Source organism: Xenia sp. Carnegie-2017, unplaced genomic scaffold (assembly GCF_021976095.1).
Source record: "Xenia sp. Carnegie-2017 unplaced genomic scaffold, XeniaSp_v1 HiC_scaffold_14, whole genome shotgun sequence".
NCBI lineage: Eukaryota > Metazoa > Cnidaria > Anthozoa > Malacalcyonacea > Xeniidae > Xenia > Xenia sp. Carnegie-2017.
In genome coordinates this window covers 2035073-2048051 of record NW_025813447.1, presented here as the reverse complement: position 1 = coordinate 2048051, position 12979 = coordinate 2035073, and the positions used below count along the sequence as shown (strand labels likewise).

At 34.8% G+C, this 12979-nt stretch overlaps 1 protein-coding gene and 2 long non-coding RNA genes across 3 annotated transcripts; 2 read left to right on the top strand and 1 right to left on the bottom strand.

Annotated features, from left to right (window-relative positions):
- Window positions 1-3796: 3796 nt before the first annotated feature.
- On the bottom strand, window positions 3797-6140 carry LOC124434269 (fructose-2,6-bisphosphatase TIGAR-like). Its single transcript, XM_046984154.1, has 5 exons — window positions 5994-6140; window positions 5802-5842; window positions 5168-5286; window positions 4971-5048; window positions 3797-4710 (listed from the first exon to the last, which is right to left on the bottom strand). Exons 1-5 carry the CDS (start codon window positions 6023-6025, stop codon window positions 4192-4194), a joined length of 789 nt encoding a protein of 262 aa, XP_046840110.1. The 5' UTR covers window positions 6026-6140; the 3' UTR covers window positions 3797-4191.
- Window positions 6141-6538: 398 nt separating this feature from the next.
- On the top strand, window positions 6539-11368 carry LOC124434271. Its single transcript, XR_006944728.1, has 7 exons — window positions 6539-6803; window positions 7969-8169; window positions 9041-9128; window positions 9199-9321; window positions 9467-9631; window positions 9750-9802; window positions 10411-11368. It is a non-coding gene; the product is annotated as an uncharacterized LOC124434271 (long non-coding RNA).
- An 818-nt stretch (window positions 11369-12186) lies between these two features.
- LOC124434276 lies at window positions 12187-12888 on the top strand. Its single transcript, XR_006944736.1, has 3 exons — window positions 12187-12262; window positions 12664-12730; window positions 12820-12888. It is a non-coding gene; the product is annotated as an uncharacterized LOC124434276 (long non-coding RNA).
- The last annotated feature ends 91 nt before the right edge of the window (window positions 12889-12979 follow it).

The following is a 12979-nucleotide window of genomic DNA, read 5'->3' as shown; positions in this document are numbered from 1 at the left end:
GTTTCTTACACACCGTTTTCATGAAATTTGCATTTTGTTTTGCAGTTTACAAAATGTTTACTGAACTCGTTAAAAAAATGGGTAGTTAATCTTGTTTATTACATGGGCTCATTTCTAAATTAGAATAATAAAAATATATTCACGGTTGTAGCGAAATGAAAGAATTTAATATTTGGTCGTCAGATAATGGCTTTCGGGAACCAAGAAATTTATGAAAGTTTTAAAGCGAGGAACCTGACTGTTATGATTCGGCCTGGATCAACGCTTATCGTCATGAAACGTCTTTAGGATTAATTATATGTCTTTCTCCATCAGTTTGCGTGGTTCAAACTTGGTTAGCAACAGTTAACGTGGATTTGGACCGATCTGTTTTACCACCTCTCTATATTTTGTTATCTGTTTACTATCAACGCTTGGAAACCTACTCATTTAGAAGACACATTTCATAGGCCAATATTCATTTTCAATTTATTTATATTCTTCTTGTTTATCGATTAGTACATATATGTTTCCATTGCGAATTTTTCACTAGTTCTATTTATACAGACTAGTTATAGACTTATAGTATTCAACGAAGTTCACTGATCCTGCAGTGTCACACATTGTCACATATGACGAAATTATTTTAAACAATTTTACTCATAATTTGGACAATCTTCATGAAGTTAAGCAATATTGTTTCATATACAAAAATGTATCCTTAAATATAACATATAATAATTTTAATAAACTTGCCACGTCTAGCCTGCTTGCTTTGTCAACAAAACGAAATTTCTCACGGCTAAATCCCCTAAGCTTGTGCTTCATGGCTAAGCTTTGACGACAGAATAATTACATTAATCTGCTTCTCGCATAACTTAGATAATTATTCATTATCTTCGTACTTACACATCATTTTATTTCAATAAGAAAAATTAACTACTCTTATGTACAGAAAACTTACTTTCCTTTCGTGCTTTTGGTATGTTTTACATGCAACGTTTTCGTAATTGACTTTTAAAGCAATTAATTCCTCCAAAACTCGGGGTGATTATTTTGAAAGTAAACGAATGTTATATTTACTCCAACCAATCTAAAACAAACACTATTTTGGTGAACTGGGCCATGTGCTTTTGCGCTATCGTAGAATATCCCAGCATCCGCTAATAACGGTTACGAACACGATGACTGTCAAGTCGTTAAGTACATCTTTTGGAAGTGTATCTCGTCTTGTTTCACGCCATGTTTGAAAATGTCCGGCGTATAATCTGTCTCCAATTTTGGCTAACGTCTGCCCAATTTCCTTGATAATTTTTTCGTTATTTTGATTATTTGTTGAAAGCCTTTTATCATCTAAAAGACGTTCATTTTTCGTCAAACGCTTGGTGTTTGATGTGTCATTTCCCAGGAGTTTCATCCTCGGGTTTGGTCGTCCAGTCATAGTACAGCTGCTTTGTTTAATTCCACTACGTTGTAAGAAGTTCTCGAACGATGATGGGAGAGGCGTTTTTCTTAGCGACATGTTGTGGACTTCTGTTTGGTCTTGTTTGTATATTTTCAAATCTTTTCAGCAAAACGATTATTGTATTTGATAAACTGTTGTTGCTCCCCTTTCGTCTTGCGATATTTCAATTATGTTTTACGTTTTTTTTTTCAATTTTTTTTTATAAAAGACGAATATCCTAGTTTATGTTTCCAAAGTTTGATCTTTCAATCGTATCTACACATCCACGCGTCCTTCTAAAATGTGAGTTCTACGTTGGTGTGCTGCGTTTTATTTAAGACGAGCGGCGAAAGAACTATCGTTGCGTGAGCGTTTGTGGGCACCAGGGAGACGAGTCTTCCCAATATAGAAGACTGTATTCTATGCATCGCTCATCTATTGTGCAGAGCCGACGTGTTGCGTCAAGCATCAGATTTTGGTTTCGTAAACATGGTTTGATATTGGTTAAGAAGTGGTTTTTTCTCACGTTTAGCTTTCTATTTTTTCATAACTGAAAGGAGAATTGCCAGCAGAAAACCTATAAAGTTGAAAATGTCTCTTGATTTACAATATTGTGACTAATTCAAAGAAATTTTTATTGCTGTAATACTTTTAACTGTTATTGAACTTCATAGAATGACGTTTCAGAACAGTGTTAGTAAGGGGTTCCCCACGAAAAATGTCCCCATGTAAAAAATATTTTCGTCTCTTATGCTATTATTGTACCATATATGGAAATTAAATGGGAATTTACATGAGCAAAAACTGGCAGGAAACAATTAGTCATTAAAATAATTGACTGCGACAATCGAAGCAGAACATTTTATTTTTAACAACTTGTATTTGCCAGCATTGAAGGAGAGTTTTTTTTGAACATCATTTACATATAAACTCGACTAAAAAGGCAATGTGCTTATTAGTAACCTAAATATTACATAGTGCAGAAAACCGATTCATTGTGCGCTTGAACTATTTTTATTTTACTTTTGTAATTGGTAGTTAACAAATGATTTGGTTTTACATCACACATGCATAATTGCAAATCTTTTGTTCTACATGAAGTTGTTAGATATGGATACGAAATAATTTTATTGCGTGTTTCACGTTCAACGAGAGCAACATTCCTTGCGCAAAGTTTCTCGACGGAATGTTTATAAACTATTTGTTTTATGATACTCCAAAATATTGTCTCTTCCCGTGAATCTATTCAATTAAAGTTTCCGCGCGGAATTGTCGCATCTTGATCAGTCGTTGACCAATCAAAAGCCATGTTTTGTTGTTTTTACGTAATTCTTATTTTGAATCAGCATTTTTACTGTCTTGTTACTAAATATTGACCATTGTAAGAAAGCATGGTCATAATGGCATATCGACGATTCCATTACACAAACGGCGAAGAATGCACTAGATGTCTGAAAGCTGGAATTCTTCCTCTAAATAAGGCAAGTTTTAGTGTCGGCGCCTGTGCTACGCTCGCTGAACCATTTTGTCTACTCACGCGATCTGTTAAAAATTCTTCGTTCTCTTAAAATAGAATAATGATTTATGACTCATTGCAACAGGATCGGTGATGAAATACGTCAACGAACCCGTTGTCTCCATTTCAGTCACCATTTATTCAATCAAACTTAATATCTTTTCTTCTTCACACAATTCTCTAAGACTATTAAAGACTATTTTAGTATTTAAGACTATTAATGACTATTTAAGACTATTATAGTATGGTGGGTTATTTAAATATGAAACAGATGGGCGTATTTTTAGTAATTTAGTACTAAAATTTAAACGATAAATCCTTGCCCAATTATACAACTACCCTGCCGTAAAGATGGCCAACAAAAATCAGGCTACGATAGGATTGGGGAAAGGTTAGGGCTCGGGTCAGTCCTGCAGGTGTAATTATGTGACAGGGATTCTTTAAGTATAATTTCTACCAAATTCTTCACTTGTGAAATATTATTCATCTTGATGTCCTACATAAATGCTTACATTCTATTCAGACTTTTTTACTGGGTTGTAATCTCACAAAGTTCATGTTTGTATATAGTTGTTGTTGACATTGATGAATAACAGTTTGGACTATGTATCCATTATTACCCCAAGCTGTCCACGAAGACCCACGTTGTTTAAATGTTTGGTAAAAATATGGCATAATGTACCGAATGCGCCATGTAAGAATGACGTAGATTATAAAACAAGAGAATTAGTCATGTTAATACATAGTAGATGAGGGTGAAAGCGAATGCACTATAGGTAGAAACCAAAGTCCAGCAATTAATTCCTTTTTCCACAATTCATTGAGAGATCAGAAAAAAAGGTTTATAAAGACTTTCATTTTCACTTCGCAAAATATATATATTTCAGTTAATTTAATACCTACACAATACTTACAAGACAATTATATTTACAGGATGTAAAAGACATTTTTTTCTACAGCATACCGTAGCCTACAAATGAAACATGTACCTTCTGTTGGAAGTCTGACATTGTTAGATAGAATTGCTATTCTATCATATCAATCATTAGAAATCCATTTCGTCTTATCCACACAACTACTGTATTTATAAAATCTTTGCATTTGACTTGTAGCTGAATGCCAATAATTATGGAATGTTGTACTAAGACAAACTATTCATTTTGCTAGAATCACTAACCAACATAGAACAAATGTCTTTAACAGAAATAACATATCCACATGTTTTCTCATTCGTGTTCATTTCCTTGTTTTCCTACTTTGATGTCGCCATTGTGCATTCTCCTATCTTGTTACAACTATCATTTGATCGTTTACTCAAATGTGAAGTGTCATTTAACTGTAAACATTCTATGTGAATGCTATTGAACAAATCCTCAGTTCTTTCAATTGTAACTTTGAAAACAGAAACTCCAGTATAAGAGGAATCCCAGTTTGAACGGAGACCTGATCTTCGAGGCAATTGACAGCCAAGCTCACAACTGAAGTAGCGTAGCATTTCTCTTATCAATCCTTTGTGACTCACAACAAGCACATGATCTTCACCAAGGCCATTCTGTATAGTTTCTGTTATATCCACATCACAACTATTTCTACTAGTACTTTCACAATGTTCATCATCTTTATCAAGGCTCTGAGCATGCTCACTACGATGCAACATTGCATCGCAAATCTCTAAGAAGAAGTCCTCAGCTCTATGACGTATATCCTCTAAAGTCTCAAGTTTATTAAGCAAGGAGCTGTTAATGCTTTCTTCACTGCAGCATAATGATCTCTAAAAAAGAAAGTTTCTCTATTATGAGTGAAAATTGTGAATAAAGGACTAAGGAATTACATAGCAAATATAACACTTAAGAAAGGGAATTGCCTTTTCTTGTACCATAAGGTTATGGTACATGGAAATTTTGCGAAGACCACATGCCAGGTACACTTTACACATGGTCAATCTGCAAACAGGTTGAGAACACACAAATATTTTTTTCAAGACATGTCACCAACAAAACCCACCCAACTAAGTTTCAAAATTAAACTCACCAACTCCTCAAGACGTGGATCTTCATGTATAGGTAAAGATGCGCATGTCGTATTTTGCTTTGCAATAACCATTGCTGTCTACAAAAGATAAAAAATTTCTATTAAGTCTTGCAAACAACACATAAAGATCGAATCTTTTATTAGTCTAAGTAATGTTGCTCCACTTTAATCTTTATAAATATTCATAAAATATTCACCTCTTTAGCTTTTGTGATGTCACTGCAATAGATGTGAGTAAATTTTTCAGATTTCAGCTTCTGGGCAAGTAAGTTTGCTTGGTAGTAACCTTTTCTTGATAAACTATTGTCTTGATTTCCTAGTAGGATGATGGAAATAGCAAATTACTACGAGTGATATTAACAAAAGAACTGGCTAAGTCAAAAGTACAAGTTGAGGTGTAAGTTTCACGAGATATTTTATAGGCTCCAATGAATTTTTTTTATCTAATTTTAGTTACGAAGCATTTCAACATAACAAAGTTCACGTTTACATGATTTTGTGATCGCGTGCGATCGCGTGAAGTGGTGAAGGCAAAGTTTGTCTTTTACCCGATGTGTGTGTGTGTGTGTCATACACGTGAACACATCGTGCATGCTGAGTTTGCACTTTGTCACATATCAATATTGCCCGTGAAACACTTCTGAGTTTCTTCAAAAAGTGAAGAATTCTCTAAACGATGCAACGACAAATTGAAAGCCGTTTGTGTGAGGAGTTTGGCAACGGATTCCCAACTGTATTTTGTATAGATTTCCCCAACAGTCGTTTAATATACAAGTAAGGACAAATATGCTGACTTGTACAAGAACCTTTATAACTTGAATTTAAACTTACCTAATGTCTTGGGAATCCTTCGCTTTGCATTTGGAGTTCCACTAAAAAAATTCAAAGAATTGTCGGTCATCATTTAAGACATGAAAAATAAACCAATGTTGAACGCGTTGAGCCTCGAGAGCCGAGACAAAATTCAAAGTTTGTTTTCGTAAAAATGATACATAATGAATCGATAAAGTCTTATATACTTACTGTCGCACTAATGTCATATGAAAGCTTGTCATATTTTTGTAAAACTAAAAGAAGCAGGATAAAATCGCCGTTCGTATCTCTGCACTGCGTTGATGATTGTTTATGTAACTGCGTTCTTTCCTGTGTTTGTCTTAGTAATTGTCCCGTAGTTTCACATTACGCATGCGTTTTACGGTTTTGTATGACGTCATTGTGCTACGCTGTTCCTATTGGCTCCATTGACCGACCTGTATTAAAAATATTTTAGGTTAATTGACCAATGGAATCTTCTCGTTTTATTTTATGAATACTGTACTGAATACTGACGTAAGGATTATTATTATGAATAATTTCTCCAAACACATTTTCTTAAATCTATAAATTTTGAAAATTTTCGCCAATTTTCATTGAATTCGAGATGCTTTTAATTCCATCGTGAAGCGAGAGAATTTTAGTTTTAAATTTTATTTGATGTGGGAATAAAGACAACTGCTACTCGCGTCGACTTGTCCTATTAACCGATCTTGTTCTGACATGTCTCCGAACATGTATACTTCATAGGGATTTTTTGTGTGGATTGAATCGTTTCTTAATTTCTTTGTCAGAAGTTTAACTTTACCTGTTTGTGAAGTACAGTGACGTTTTCTTTATAATCACACAACATAAAGTAGTCGTTAAGTAACTAGTGTACGCTGATCGTTAGATATCGGGCGAGCCAAGTTTAAAATTTTCATGTGTGTGAAGTTCTTCTGTTCTGATCGTTCTAATACATATCTCCGAAGCACGAGTTGTAGTAAACAATTACATCTAAGTTAGTGAAAGAAATGTAAAGTAAGTAGATATTTTGGTACATGGTAGTTGCTTCATCTTTAGAAAATCACGATGAAATTTATTTGAACTTAAATAAATGGTTGCGAACCACTGCCGTGCTGGCAACAACTTCCCCGGGGATGGGGGCTAACCACTGAAATAAAAAAATATAGCACTTCAAGAACGAGGTCCAAAGATCTGTACTAGGCACTGAAGGTGCAAGTCGTGTTTGGGGCATGCTCCTCGGGAATTTTAAACTTAAGGAGCCCAAAAATGCCATTTCCTGGACTCTGAAGAGGGAAACCATATTAACCGTATAGTTTCAAATGTATTTCTCCAACACAATGCCCCTTAAAAATCAACAGCTTGGGGGCCCCTGGCTCCCCCTGCTAGCACGCCACTGTTGTAAACAACCAAATACTGTAATACACTTCATTACTGAACAGTGAATACTTCCTTGGATTCCATAGGACAGGAAATAATAAATAATTTAAATAAATATGTTTCTTCCAAATGCAAGTTTAGTTTACCATAATCACAGGTGGCCAAAGCAAATTTTTTATGAGATAAGGGGGTAATGGCAAGGAAACAAATGGGTTGATGTGAAAGAACTCCATACTTAACATTAGAAAAGTAAAAAATTATGTCGTTTCTCTTTATGACACAGTAATAAGTTATTAAACTTTAAAGCAATTTGTACAATCAATGAAATTATTGGGATGGCAGGCTTAACCTTAATTATTTGGAGGGCCAGCATCCCTATGGCCTTTTTAAGGTTTGCCACAACAGTTAATAGAAATTTGCAAATAGCTTTTTCTTGTTGGTGCGGTAAGACATTTCTAGAAAGTGTTCTAATGGCATTCTTATGTATATGCCTAATTTAATTATTTGCTTCTTATCTTGAAAATTTCTAGTTATGTTGATCAATGAAAATGTGTCTTTTGAGGTGTATTAATTTTTACTTTGAACTTAAAAGTCAGAGCAATCTGATCAACTTAACACATAAGTTGTGGTTTTCTAGTCAATCTTAAGATCATGGCATTATCTCTTTTAACCAAAGTGCTTAATTAATTTGTGAACATGAGAAAACAAAGTGCAAAGTGTGCCTGTATCAGCATTTACTTCATAAAGTTTAAATTGCTTATGTTTTAGTATTTAATCCTATGTTTGTATTCTTTGTTTTCAGGTATTTCTTCACAAGTGTTATCTACAGGGAAAATATGAATGTGTTGTTTTATTTCTGATATGACAGCATTTAGTAAGCAATGTACAATATGCTGTTGTACTTGTATGGATTGCTGTGTATTGTTGTGCTGTACATTATCTTATCAATAACAGTCAAGGACAGATTGTTTGGTAGAGCAGAGCCAAAAAGGAAAAAATCAAAGTAATTAGCAATTTTACTATTGGATATTGTGTCAAACCTATTTCCTTATCTACTCAAGGGCATTATTAATTACTGTTTTCTGAATAATTCATAGCAACCAGTTTGTAGTATTTTCCTTAATTATTAATCTTTCTGCACCCACATGCCATAGTTGACTTGTGTATTTACTAAACTACAAGATATAGACTATTTTCCACCAAAGTGTCCCATTTTGTGGGAAAAAAACATAAAGTGATAAGCATTCACTTGCATTTCACAACCTTTTGGCTGTTGTGTACCAGGCATGGTTTAGTACTGTTGCGTTTCAATGAAATCAATCATGCTCTTTCAGTGAACTTTTAATGAACATTGACCTCCACGTGCTTGACGCCCACGTGACTGCGTTCTTGTAACTAGTGAAACACACTTCATTGCCAAACTTGCACGTGATCTTTCTGGCAGTGTAAAATATATGTTGACTTGTTCTCAAAATAAATATTTGAGCCCAACAAATAATTTTGAACATAGTCATAAAACCAAATTGTTTATGACTATATTCAAAATTATTTGTTGGACTCTAATATTTATTTTGAGAATCCGTTTCCCGCCTGGCACTTCATTGGCAACAATATGTTGACTTGTGAACAGAATTCTTAACAGTTAGGCAACCAAATTTTTCTTTGTTCCAAATTATATAGAAAATGTTGTTGATACGTAATTTTTAATTGAATTGCTACAATATATTTTTCTTAACACTAAATACGCTTCTGAATCGTCTTTATCAAAAACGTTTTGCACCTTTGCAACGTCGGGCGTCATTGCATGGCACAACTAAATTTCTCGCTAATTTCTGTGGTACTGTTAGAAATTAATTTGATTTTTTCCTTACCAGAAAAGTGGCCTTCAGATGTGAAAACAATGAAGAGACAGATCAGAATATAGAGGATCAAAAACACCCTTACCCAAATGGAAAGTTGAAAGTGAGCCATTTATGAAAGATAAATGTTAACCTTGTGCTTGTTTTTATGTAAAAGTTGAACGTTCTCTCAGTTGCCGGAAGAGCTTGACGAACTGGAGGAGACCTGGGAAGATGGAGTAAAATTGATGAAAGTATCAACAGTTTATCTCTTGGTTCTGGCTCTGTTCACAAGAGAAAAAGTTTCAGTCGAAATGGTTAGTACCTTTTTTGGTTTCATTTGCTAATTGCATCTACACATCGAGATAATAACTTTTCTTCCTTTTGACTTCTCCTCTCTGCCCTTTGGTCGGAGGGGGAGAGGAGGGGTTTGTGCTAGCTAATCTTATTTTCTTCATCGAGGCTCATGGTTCAAGAAAGATCTCAAGTGCAATGCTTTTGCGAAATCAATGAATTGCGAAGGTCTCATCTGGCCAGCAAGATTTACTTTAAATGGTACAAACGGCGATAACGTAGTTGCTGAGAATGGGATTGGAGACGAGTCTAAAACTTCCTACAATCTTGATGGTAAATGAGTGTTGCTAAATTATATAATTTCAATCGCCATATATCACTACATCTCGAATGCCATTAACCACAGTAGTTTTATTTACAAGTTATATTTACGTAAAATTGAATTTTCCAGACTTTTCCGATGGCGAGAGCAGTGATTTTCGGGCAGCGATTCATAAGGTTAAGGTGAGTGTATAAGCTGCTGTCGTGGTAGCGATTCTCACTTATTGAATTTTTCTATTTTACATGATACCTATTCCAGATTTCTATTTTACATTTGCACGATCGACATTTACATGATCACCATTTTAGGTCTATATTATATTTAAATGATCAACATTTTAGGTCTATATTATATTTACATGATCAACATTTTAGGTCTATATTATATTTACATGATCAACATTTTAGGTCTATATTATATTTACATGATCGATATTCCAGGTCTCTGTGTCATATTTGCAGGTCGACGCTCCTGACCCGATTGCACGAAGCCTGGATAGCGTTATCTATTGGATAACGATTTTTTAAACTTTTACGAAACCTTTTGAAAAACAATAAATATGAGATTCGTACTGAGCAATCACTGAAATATAATATCGTTTTGAAGATTTTACCAAATTTCTTTGTCGTAAGAAAAATATAAACACCTTTTTTACAAGTTTGAAAATTTTTGCTATCCAATGGAAGCCTATCCAGGCTTCGTGCAACCGGCCCCAGGTCTCTGTCATATTTACATAGTCGACATTCCAGGTTTCTCTTTAACACTTTCCTTTTTACTATTCACCTTCTAGAACGGTATCGTGGATAATGGAAACGGGGAATTGCAATTAATTGATTCGAGGAATTTCGGCAACACTAAAAACTTAATGCTAATTTTAAGTTTCGCTCTGAATCTTGTACTTTTGTATCTTTTGTGGAGGTTTACCTATAGTTGTGGTATCATTTTGTGAAATCGTTTGATGACACGAGATTCAAATGCATTGACTGAAACGAGAAAAAAATTATTTATTCCCTTATTGAAGGCAGGAAGGCAGGTTACAATTATATGTAGTTAGTGGCTGAATAGTGGGAAGTTACTTTTTACTGGATTATTTCTGGGAGATCACCTATAAATAATTGAATGGATTAAGTTATTTGTTGTCTTATTGAGGGCATATTGTTTAGTTAATGTCTGAATTAGGGGGATCACCTTTTGACTGGATCAATTTAAGGGACTTCACCTAATGTCACCTAATGACTGGATTGAAAGCTAGTTATTTGTTGTCTTATTGTAGGCATGTTGCTTAGTTAATGTCTGAATTATTGGGACCACCTTTTGACTTGATCAATTTAAGGGAGTTCACCTAATGACTGGATTGAAAGCTAGCTATTTGTTGTCTTATTGTAGGCATGTTGCTTAGTTAATGTCTGAATTAGGGGACCACCTTTTGACTTGATCAATTTAAGGGAGATCACCTAATGACTGGGTTAAATGCAAGTTATTTGTTGGCTTATTGAGGAAAGTTTCCTTAAATTTGTTGACTGAATGAAGGGAGGCTAGTTCTTGCAGTTTCTCTTAAAAACAATTTTGATTTAAGTGCCTGGTGACGCAAAAAAATTTGTAAAACTTTTATGAACAGTCTTCTTAATATTGGTGATCGCATTCTTACTTTATTATTGAAGTATTGACACTTTGGTAACGTATGTAGTATAGAGAACTTGTGGCTTTTTTACGTGTCTTCAAAATAAAGCTCTTGTTCATTAATTTAACTCTTAATTATCTCAAATTGTTTTTAAGTAAATCGAAGATATCTTTCACCCACAAGCTTTGTTCTGTCACCGCCAAGGGAGGCGGAAGCTTGATAATTGATGGGATGGGGGTTTTATTCATATTTAGATTTCAACAGAAACTAATAAAGCAGGACATGCAATTATGAAAATTGCTTCCCCCAATTATCGACCTTCCCGCCACCCATGTCACGTGGACAGGGCCGTTAACGGGGGGTGTGAGTGGTGGCGTTTATTCTTCAGTTTTTAAGATGTATCCGACTGATTTCTTGAATGTACGAATAAACACTCTCCCACCCCCCTCTACAAAAGAATCGTGTACAGGCCGGTGTATCAATAAAGAAGACCTTCAGAAATTGACCTATCGTGATAATTTTCATGCCTGTCACTATGCTAAGCCCAAGGGTGCGTAAAGTATTCTCAGCTACGTGCATGTATTTCAAAAGCTCTTCTGCTCGTGAGACTTCGACGTATCTTCTAACGTCAAAACATACACAGCAATGCACCCGTGCAATGAACATAGTCTCATGAGGCATTAAATATCACAATAGGTTAGTTTGTTAAGGTCTTCTTTTTGATACACCCTCATTGTACCATATTCATTTATGCATGTTAAAATCCGTGTAAAACAATGGATTTAAAAGTGTCGATATAAATATTGACACACCCATTGTCGATCTTTCTGCGCCTCTGTTCTGTCACATTTAGATTACGAGCAAACTTTGGCATGTAAAAGATTTGCGAGGAATTGGTTTTAAAGCCTCAATGCACAGGTTAAATTTTCCTGTACGTGAAGAATATTTGAACAATGCCAGACTTTAAAGTTCGAGTAAACTGGAGTGTCGTTCTTACCAATCGATTTCACGTACCTCAAATGTAAGTTGTTTGAATGTTTCTTTATAACATTTGATTGTCAAAAACGCCAGTCCATGTTTAATTTAAAGTTCATTATTATTTTTCTCATATGCGAGCCGTACTCATGCAGTTCGTCTTTATTCTAAAAGCTCACTCACACTCAATGACTGTACCTCAGAAATCGCGCTCTCGTTAATCAATTTGCGAACGCAAAATTTTTGTCAGAATATTTTAAATCGAACTATCAGTGGAGTGACTCCCGACTCGGCGAATGTGAATATGAGTGAGATCTTCAAATACAGGCCTTAGTTTTGAGCTTTGATGTTATTGGTTAGAGTCTTAATTCTAGGACTAGAGTGAATAGCAAAGCTTACGAAAATTTAATTGTGATTGTAAGTGGGTTTTTTTTGTGACTTGTGTAGTGTTTACGATTTGGCCATATGTCCTGACATGTCCAAAATCTTAGCTACAGCTGACAAATATATTATGGTAAGTTGTTAATGGTTTTCATTTGCTGTAATGGAAGTCTGTTTAAGTGTTCTGTCTATGGAGCTTAAAAATTGGCTTTTTCCGAGTAGGTTTACGATCCTCGAACTGGTATGTCTATTGACTATCTGAAAGGGCACAAATCCACAGTTTTCTGTCTTCAATATGCTTGGGATGGTAAGTATCGAGTCTTTGTTCAATCCTTATGAAACTTTGCGATATATTTACCGTCGGGAACATTCGTCTGTATTC